The 10,105-nt window shown below is 35.6% G+C and overlaps 1 protein-coding gene across 1 annotated transcript; it reads right to left on the bottom strand.

Annotated features, from left to right (window-relative positions):
• Window positions 1-1,278: 1,278 nt before the first annotated feature.
• Window positions 1,279-9,021, bottom strand: LOC131065740 (uncharacterized). Its single transcript, XM_058000361.2, has 11 exons — window positions 8,343-9,021; window positions 4,648-4,770; window positions 4,304-4,400; window positions 3,802-3,837; window positions 3,509-3,696; window positions 3,131-3,233; window positions 2,758-2,939; window positions 2,472-2,549; window positions 2,211-2,313; window positions 2,007-2,100; window positions 1,279-1,892 (listed from the first exon to the last, which is right to left on the bottom strand). The coding sequence occupies exons 1-11, from the start codon at window positions 8,642-8,644 to the stop codon at window positions 1,537-1,539; spliced, it is 1,662 nt and encodes a 553-aa protein (XP_057856344.1). The 5' UTR covers window positions 8,645-9,021; the 3' UTR covers window positions 1,279-1,536.
• Window positions 9,022-10,105: the final 1,084 nt, after the last annotated feature.

The raw sequence follows: 10,105 nt of genomic DNA, 5'->3' as shown, positions 1-10,105 counted from the left end.
ATACAACAACCATATAGAAACATATCCCTAAATTGCTTCTTCAAAACTGCCGTGAAACACATTGAGAGATAACCACTTCCAGTAGTTTCATATTCTATATTGCCAACAGATTTAGTGATTGCTCCAGCCTTGTTTGAAACCATGTTTCAAGGTAATAATATTCTAAAATAGAGAATTATGATATTTGTTACAATGTAAGTGACTATTGCAAGTTTATTTAGCACAATTTAAGAAAAAGAGTGTGGTGACTATTGAGGACAACTTATTAACAATGTGTCCAATTTTGTGATTGCAACAGATTCCGTACGGATTCAATTAATTAATTTCCATTGGTATTTCTTCCTGCGGACTCTGATAATCATATATGACAATTAACCTATATTCATGTCATTTTGAAGGCTCTAATAAAAACGTCAATTGTGTTTCAATATAGGACTAGACGCAACCTTTTTGATGTAATTCATCAACTAATGGTAGCATAATTTTCCCATAATGCCCATGTATGGTGAAACTTGAGATTGGAATATATACTAGAAATGTCTCAACATCTTGTGTCCTATAAAGTTTTTCCTGTGTTGATTTCTTGCTGATGTTTATGTTTATTAATATTAAACTGAACAACTGTAATTATACATTGGTGCCCATGAAATGTTTGTTCAGTTATTTGCACAATATCCATGCTTAAAGATTTTAAATTTTCACAATTAGACATAGTAACATGCACATGGAAACCACTGTTATTTTTAATTCCTACTATTTGTACTCATCAAATTTTTGAAAGAGTTGCAATGTGATCTCAAATGTTTTTGAATATCTTCTAACAAGACAACCAAAATAACCTTTCACATGATTTTTTTTTTCAAAATCATGCCTTCAATATCATCTTTCCAACCTACAACTTGAAAATGAGAGAAAACCTTGAAAGTCCTAACAAAATTATAGGCTCAAATTTCTCATACCTTAAGCACCCCAAATTTGTGCATCATAGTTCAAAAACTCATGATTTGCCAAAACTCCAAAGACCTAATTTTGTCTTGGATTTGGTGACTCGGCAAAAACTAGGAAAAAATTGGGAAATCAAAAGCTACACTCACCGAGACCAGCCAAAAATCTAGTGCAAGTAATAACTCTCCCTATGAGATATGTTGTCTTTAAGACATACAGTGAAAATATTAAACTGAACTATTTTCTGAAATTGCATACTAAAAACATTTTTACTTCCAGAGTGCACTTTAACAAACACCGCATCAAGGAGAAAAGAAAAATGGATTTCTGATAGAAGGCATTTTCAATCTACGATGTGCTTAGATACTCATATGCTTTGGTGTTGAATTTCATAGCAGGAATTCTCCAATTCATAAGATAAATTTCTGATAGCAGGCATTTTCAATCTACAATGTGCTTAGATACTCATATGCTTTGGTGTTGAATTTTATAGCAGGAATTCTTCAATACATAATAAGCTATCTGAATTATATACTTTGTCCCTCAATAACATTGTGAACAGAGAAATTCTTTGCAAAATTAGTTTAAATATTACTGTCCATGTCCAGATGATGCAAGTAATGTTAAATACTCTACAATGGCTCTACCCTCTTCTTCAACTTCAATGTCATAATCTGCTAGTGGGTCTCCAGTCAAGCTCTTTGCAATCTCTTCCTCCATCTCTTCATCCCGCTCTTCTAGGGATGTACCATTGATCGGATGCCCCATGTCATCTTGCATCTGGTCTTGAGAACCTGGAGTGTCATCTGGCTGGCTATCTTCTTTAGCAACTGAACTTCCCTCAGATGCACTTCCACCACTAGAGCCTCCAGCTTGATTTGGGAGCTCTCTGAGAAGGAAATCTATAGCATGTTCTTTTGTACCTGAGTTTGATAAAGCTTTGACGACTGACCCAACATCATAAAGACATTTCAAATCAAATTAATATTAAAGATGTGATACCAAAAGCAATGACACTCAAAGATTTTGAAGATAGTAGCTTTTAGTAATTTATCAAGTACCTCTGCTTCTTTCAAAACCCATTGATAATATTTCTGCAATATCTTCTTCTTTGAAAGATTTTCTCCTCTTCCGTCTCCTGGAGTCCACAGAATGCTGCAGAATATCATGATATCACATTTTTCAATTAGATACAAGAAGATGAAAATGAAACTAGAAACTTTCTTGACAAGAGTCGGATCCTTTTCATATTTATAAAGTTCTACCTGCAAAACAGAGTTTGATTCAGGATCTGTTAAGTCGTCCAAGGCTTTTTGCATGTCATTTTCATTCTTTCGAAGTGCTTCTGATGCTAGGGCTTTCTCATACCTTAAGCATCCCAAGAAATTGTCAGATCTATTTTCGTATTCATCAAATCTATTGACAACCATATACAGAATTTCTTTGTAAGGAAATATACTTTTAGATAGTTCATCGGCCACCGTTCAGTAATAAAATTAAATCTGAAACGTACTGCTTTCACTTACCCAAGTGAGGCAAGCCTGGAAAGAATTGTCATATCTACTGCCTTTCCCATTAGTGTCCTGCCGTAAGATTTTTGCTCTCTGCCAGCCAGAAATTATTTTATAATCTCATCATATAATTAACCACACCACAGAAATGCAAACATGCTTCTGCCAAGAAGTTCTTGCGTGCATTTTGAATCCCTAATGCCATAACACAAGGACATGACATTCTAACACTTATCTATTGACCGCTAAGAATTATGATCCTCAAGACAAAATTTACTTAGATGAAAAGTTTAATATCCACCTGATCTCTTTGTTTCTTAGTCTGTCTTCTTGTATTCTCTTGTTAATTTTTTCTTTTTCTTCAATGGCAAACTCTACAGCACGTTGAACATTTTGATCAGACATTCTTAAAGCCCGTCTGGACTGTTGCTCTGTATAACCCATGCTCACCAGCTGTGCCAAAGCTTCATCTGAGACCTGAAGCTGTTCATAGGAATAGACAATTACATGATCAACCTTAGTTAACATAAAAGTTAGTGTAATTCATTTACATCTAAATCAAAAACAAAATTTACAGGGGACATTAACTTCAAAAGCTGCATGGTAAGCGTCAAGAGCTCTATAGTCCACAAATAAAATACATTTGAAGATCAAACTGAATAGCATTCACATGCCTTGTTATATTTCTCTTGAGCTGATTTCAGTGCCTTGTGTGATTCTTTAAATAATTCAGTATGGTATGCAACAATCCCTTCTAGAAGCTCGAGTCGTGTAAATCTGTCGGATAATCATTACTGTGTAAGGGCATAAAAAATGAAAATTTCATGATATAATAAAAAATGAAACAGAAGAAACCCAAATCTTCAATAACAATTATTGGTCTTCACTCCCTGGCATGTATGGCATGCTCAGAAAGTATCTTCTTTCTATGAAAGAATACCAAAAAGATGAAAAACATAACCCAGCACAATTTCAAATAAATTTCTGGTAAGGTCTATCATCAATCTGTACTCAGAAGTTTTGAACTAAACAATGCTTCCAAGATGTCTCACATGGCAAGTTCTGGACAAAATCCTCCTTGCAAAACCCTAGCTCTCTCCATGTTGGCACCATAGCACCGTTCAAGCCCTTTGCGAGCTTCTTTTAAACGTCTTCCAGCCATAGACAAGCAGGATATGTCGCGCAGCATGAAATAACACCAAACTGTGTCTATTTGCAATAAAGGAACATTGTCCACCATCTAAAGTACAAATGACCAAGCAAATATTACTGTAAGTGAATAACTGATAACTTACAATTACAACCTATTTTGCTTAGAATGGACAGCACGATCACAAATACTCACCTCAAGTACTTTTTGATTACAAAGGGTAAATGCCTCCTGTAATAAAATGCAACAGTAATATGAGAAAAACGAATATTGACCATCTCCACTTATAGTGGCAGGGCCCATGAAAAGGCAAATTAAAAACAGCTAGCATGCACCACTGATTAGAATTTCAGTACTCATTATTAATCTCCATAACTTGTTTCAGCCCATTTACTTTTGGGCCAGAATAACAAAACAGAATCAGAACAAAGAAACCTATCCTGGCCATAACACGAACACAATGAGAAAGCAGAGATCCATTCTAGCCATAACACGAACATAACCAGAAAGCACAAGCCCATTGAACAAGCTATGCACAACCAGAAAGCACAAGCCCATTAAACAAACTATGCACAGCCAGATAGCACAATCCCATTAAACAAATTATGCGCACTGAAAGAAATACACTGGAGGATTGGCAAGTAAATATGGTTGTTTGTGAAATTGAAAAATTAATAATTCAAAACACAATGGGTACCTCTCCCATGGAAAGTATTTCAAGAGCCTCTTTATATTGTCCCTTCTCAATAAAATGTCGACCTTTTGCATGAAGCATTAGTCCCATCATAACAGCCCTGTTCAGGAAAAAGCATGCTTCATTCAATACAGTTCACAAGAAAAAACTTATAAAAGTTTTTATGGTTAGGAAGGAAAACTTATATTAGTAAGGGATATTAATTGCAAGTGCAACAAATATATTGTTCACAAAAATGGCAATGAAACTGACATTTGTATTGGTGTCAAGTACAATTAATTATACCATATATCATCACTTGGGTACCATAAGCAAAAGAAACAGTAAAATCCATCATAAGATAGTACCTTTGGTCAGTCTCAGAAACAGCCGACATCTTTTCCCCATGCTGATTCTCAAGTTCGATGCTGAATTGATCAACTGGGAACGAATCATTGGTATGTCTCTTTGTCATTGCATCTACTGCAGCTCTGTACGACCCATAATAATATATGTTTTTTCAAGAAATCCAATGACAAAAAAATAATTCTAAATATCAAACTTGTACAAGCTAACACTTAGGAGTATATGACAAACATGTTTAAAGTCCATGTGTAGGAGATCCATTGATTTCAAATGTACAACTTTATCTTCCAACATAATATTCAGTTGGTCCTAAGTGTAGCAGTTAAGCTATGCAAGCTTTGTTAACTTGGGACAGTATTATTAAATATGTATTTGATATTAAGGGAAATGCAGCATAGCATGACCATTATCAATGTATTCATTTCTTGTAAAGGGACCTACCGTAAGTCATTTCCAACATCCATTCATTGTCATATTTAATCATTACGAAACAGCTAAAAGAAAAAGCTTCTTTTACTTGGACATTTTTAGTCAAAATAGCTTATCACATTAATTGTAGTTGTTGTACCCCACTCTAATGTAGAGTTCGTAGCACGATCATGAATATTGAGCTGATTTTGAAGGCACGTACATCAACAATATCATTCTCCTCATTTGATGGGCTTGCCTCTTCATGATGGCTCCACTGGCAGAAAGGATACAAGTTCTGGAGGTGAAAAATTAAGAGGGTTGCAAAGAAAATGGTGCATCAACGGGAGAAAGCTTGGGATTTTGATAATGGAAGTTGGAAATTCTCCAGCATTTTGAGGATTATGGCTGGAGGTCTGTGTTCCACAACATAACAAATGAAGATACAAAAGTGTCCAAGGTTCTACAAAGATTTTGAAGACCCCACGTGATTTGAGAGCTGCAATAGTGTTATTTTTAAAAGATGCAGAGGTAGATCTTGTTGCCACACATATAGCATTCAGTATGAACGTAAACTGAGTGGCAAATTAGCAACCACCGTGAAATCACCATCAAAGCTATTTAAGTTTTGAAGACAATTTTTGAGACTTGGCCTGGATACTATTAAAAAGTTCTGCAAGTTGTTTGGGAATATTAAAGGATTGTTTAGACTGCTACAAGGAATCAAAAATGAGATGATGGTAATACTCTTTAGTTACACCTATTTTCCCAACTCCTGTTACTATGGCAGCAATTGGAAAATTGCTGCTTGAAGTTTTCCTCCTAATGGTGCTGTTGTCACAACAGTTTGCATCCTTGCTAAGCTATCAACCCAGCAACCTTGTGAAACATGGAAACAAACCCAAATTGTGGGACCTTGCGCAAGGGGTTGAATCTTCGGAGAAGGCCGGTTTCCTTCTCATCAAGGTGCAAGTGTTGAACCAACCAAACACTTCAAATTCTACTTCTAGACCTATTCTAATAGCTTGCAGAGGAAAAGGGAAGAAAGAAATGCTAAAATGAAAGAAGGTGATGCATGAATGACTCCAAACGCATGTATAGAGGTTAGATTTTGTTGAATGTCAAAAGGGGAGAAAGTTTCCCACAAGTCACACTCAAAAAACAAGTTAACACAACATATGTGAGAGAAAGCCACAAAATACACACTTATCATGACGGTAAGAAAACATACAAGACATGCATGAGTTGAAGAGAGGCAAGAATGATGATTTGGGGATAAGAGGTAGACTGGTTCCCCGAATCTTGAAATTCGGCAAGGAAGGGAAGGCCAAGTTTCGTGGTTTGGGGAGATAGGATACTTCTTCCCAAAAGGGAAGGGGTAGATTGGTTTTTCAAATCTCGAAATTCAGCAAGGAAGGGAAGGCCAGGTTTTGAGGTTCAGGGATACAGGACACCTCTTCCCAAAAGGGAAGGGGTAGATTGGCTCCCCGAATCCTGAAATCCGACAAGGGAAGGCTGAGTTCCGAGGCTCGGGGAGACAAGATACCTCTTCCCAAAAGGGAAGGGGTAGATTGGTTCCCCGAATCCTGAAATCTGGCATTCCTAAGAAGGGAAGGAGAAGGAGAAAGGACCAACAGACTCCAAGGTATGAAGGCAAGATGCAAGGGTGAAAGGAATTGGGGCAGTGCTGGTCCATTGAACGTATCTCTGATCGGTTCTCATTGATGGACCAAGGGTGTCATAAAATGACAATAAGTGCAATTGTTTGAAACATTACAGCTACTTCCAAACAAAGGAAATTTAATAATCCAAGAGACAGATGTCACAACAAGAATTTGCATCTACAGAAAAGATGATGCTGATGAAGCTGGAGGATGAGAACATATAACATTCATCTCAATAAAAGATCTCTTCTCTTCGGAGTAAATTTTGCTGCCCAGGCCTACACTGAGGTTTAGGGTGTTTCCTTTTCCCATTTTTGGCAACAGTTTTCACCTTCACGAATAAAGATCAGCAAGGCTATAAATTTATAATGATATTCAGAGGGTTAGTCTGTTCAGAAGATTGCATATTTTAGGACAACAGTTATTTGCTCCGTGCTTCGCATCAAAGAATTATACACTTCAAAGAAATTTAATAGTCTTTCCAGTAATCGGTCAATATAAATAAGGCAATTTAAGTTTCTAGAATCTAGACATGCAAGAAAGTTATTTGCTTTCAAATTTTAATTCTAATCCCAAACCAGGGACACTATTCTCAACTCTGAAATCCAAATTTAGTGCATCTTACAGAATGGTCCTATTATGATGGACATGCCAGCAGAGTTCATATTAGTAGCAAACTTATCCTCTGCAAATTCATGTTTCTTATTATTCCTTTTAATATGTCTAGCCAATGTCAAGTCCTTCGAAGTTGGATATCTTCAGTTATTACTATTTTCGGTATAGTTGCAGATACAGTGGAGGTTAAGGGGACTAATCAATTATCTGATGGTAGCAAAAGCAAAAATATCTTTACTTTGCTGTCCATGTTGCGACTTGCCATTAAAGTTTTGCCTAAATTATTTGTTGTTTATGTTTCTGAGGAACCAATTTAAGGTCTTGGGCTTTGGTCTATGACTTCCCTGCAATCACACGTAATTTTATCTTTTAACAGCTACTATTTTTAAAATACAATATGGTATCATGCTCTTAACTGGTCAGAAAACAGGACTCGCCATAAATTTATTGATCTATTTTAACCTAAAATATACGATACACGATCAAAGGCATTGTATTAAACGAAATGCAAATTATCTATACTGCCAATTTGTTTAAAATCAAAACGGTTTCAAATTTTCAATCAAGAAGTTACATGAAGAATTGCAGAAGAGGACATCCGAACCCTGCCCTCAACTTAATTTTCTCAAATGAGAAATGCAGAATACAGTTTGTAAAAGTTATTATTGAGCGAGGCTTCTTACACAGGTGTGTGATTTTAGTTTGCCTCAATGTTCCATCATTAGCATTAAAAGTTATTATTGGGCGAGGCTTCTTACACAGGTGTGTGCATTTAGTTTGCATCAGTGTTCCATCATTAACATGAGTCATCACAGTGAAAAAAAAGGATACTGTTATTTAGGTAAGCCAATTCCAAAACTTGGATCAATCAATCACATGGCATGCTTAACATTATCTTACCAAATAAAAAGACTAAACTTTAAAATAAAATATTTGCAAGAGAATATTAAGAACTGAGCTATTGCGGACCAATCAATTATAATTTGACGAGGGAGCAGGAGTTAACATACTTGATACGAGCAAGGCGGGTCTGAGTGGTCAGCTCATCATTGATTGCTTTTCCCTGATCCGCTGCAACTTTGCTGATTAATATTTTGGAATTGCACTTGAAACCAACGTTGCGGAGAATTGTGTCCGCCAATTCATGCTTGAGAATTCTACCAGCGCAAATTACATTGAGAGAGTCCGGGGAACAATTTGATTTCTTGCCCAATTCATCTCTGAGCATAGATACCGTCCACTTGTCCAAATCCACTTGGATTGTTCCTGACCATAACCCGCCCACCTTCACCTTTGCGTCCTCTCCTTCCATCGTCAGTTCAATTCCCTTCTCTCCGCACTCTCAAAACAGAATTTCAATCCAAAAACCTAAAAAGAGGAGCAAGCGAGTGCTTGGGATTGTAGCGTTCAAAAATGAAATCGTCTCTCGCAGTTTAATAGATAATTCCAAGCCAACTGCTGTCTTAGGTTTTCCAACCGCTTTCAAACAGAAGATTGCATGTCGTTTTATATTAGGAGCAAGCACTTCTGTTCTTTTTTTAACTTCCCTGATCAGAGCTATGTGCGGCCGACCCGTTTAATTCTATTTTATCGTTCGAATAGTCTCTTCATGGCGTGTAGTAGACATCATGTATAGATGCATGAACAAGTTGACTCTAGCTGAACATCGTTTTGGCGGAGACTTCACAAACAAGAAAAGTATTGCAAGTGAAAATGACTAAGGGGATTAAGTGTGGGTGGGTCTTACGAGGGTCGTTAAAGATCTATTTTAAGAAGAGAGGTTTCAACATGATTAATTGAAATGGATTAAGTGTGGGTGGGTCTTATACTAGGGTCTTATACTAGGGTCGTTAAAGATCTAGTTTAAGAAGAGAGGTTTCATGAAGAAAAAAATTGTTACATGATTAATTGAATTCTTTTTTAAAAATAGTATCTTTTATTAGATGGGGGTTAAAAATTGTCTCATTAACTGAGGGGAAGTTCTCACTTAGCTTAATTTTGCTAGTAATTCGTGGCTTATTTTGGCTAGCAATTTGTGGAGTCGGTGGTCTCATGAATATTATTTTTTCTACTACCCAGACAATACTATTGCATTCACTTAAGCCTATTTTATCGATTTTTTGCATCAGTCAAAAGTGATTTTTTTATTTATTTTCAAAATAAAATTGTTTTTTATAAAATCTAGATTTATATTTTTAAACTAGAAATTATTTATCTACAATATAATTGAATGAACTTTTTTGATGTTATATGAGCAAATTTATATGAATGATAGATTTTATAAACTTTTAATTTTTTTTTTAAATTTAAAAAATAAATGTCTATTTTAAATTATTTTATTTTATTTTTTTGTTGACAATCTTGTAAATAAAGTGATTTTTTTGTATATATAAATTTTAATAATTATTTTATTTTATTTTAAAAAATATAGATAATAAAATCGATTAACTATTGTATTGGGATTTTAAAGTAGAGGGAAAATGGGGGAGTTGCAAAGCGCATAAGAGGATTTGCAGAAATCGGATGAGGACAAAGAGGATGGCTTTCAAGGAGATTTTGAGAGGAAGAATGCGAGCCTTTCTATCGATCTTTCAGAGGAAGTAGAAATCGATAGAGAATTAATGAAAAATTAGGCCATTATTTGTAGGGTTGTTGGTAAGAGAAGAACCAAGGCCGTTATCAAGCAGTGGATTGAATGCAAGTGGAACTGTATGTAGGAAAATGGAAAACATCAAAGCAATTAGAAATTAGGTAATCACAAACCTAAATTGCA

The sequence above is a fragment of the Cryptomeria japonica genome, chromosome 7 (assembly GCF_030272615.1).
Source record: "Cryptomeria japonica chromosome 7, Sugi_1.0, whole genome shotgun sequence".
NCBI lineage: Eukaryota > Viridiplantae > Streptophyta > Pinopsida > Cupressales > Cupressaceae > Cryptomeria > Cryptomeria japonica.
This window is presented reverse-complemented; position numbering and strand designations above follow the sequence as displayed.

Bases quoted from the DNA above. Each gene is read 5' to 3' on its own strand.
- LOC131065740 (XM_058000361.2), bottom strand. From the start codon at position 8,644: ATGGAAGGAGAGGACGCAAAGGTGAAGGTGGGCGGGTTATGGTCAGGA. The intron at 3,697-3,801 runs GTGAGTATTTGT...TTTGTACTTTAG, and splicing joins GTAATCAAAAAGTACTTGAG to ATGGTGGACAATGTTCCTTT. The intron at 1,893-2,006 runs GTACTTGATAAA...ATGTTGGGTCAG, and splicing joins GGGTTTTGAAAGAAGCAGAG to TCGTCAAAGCTTTATCAAAC.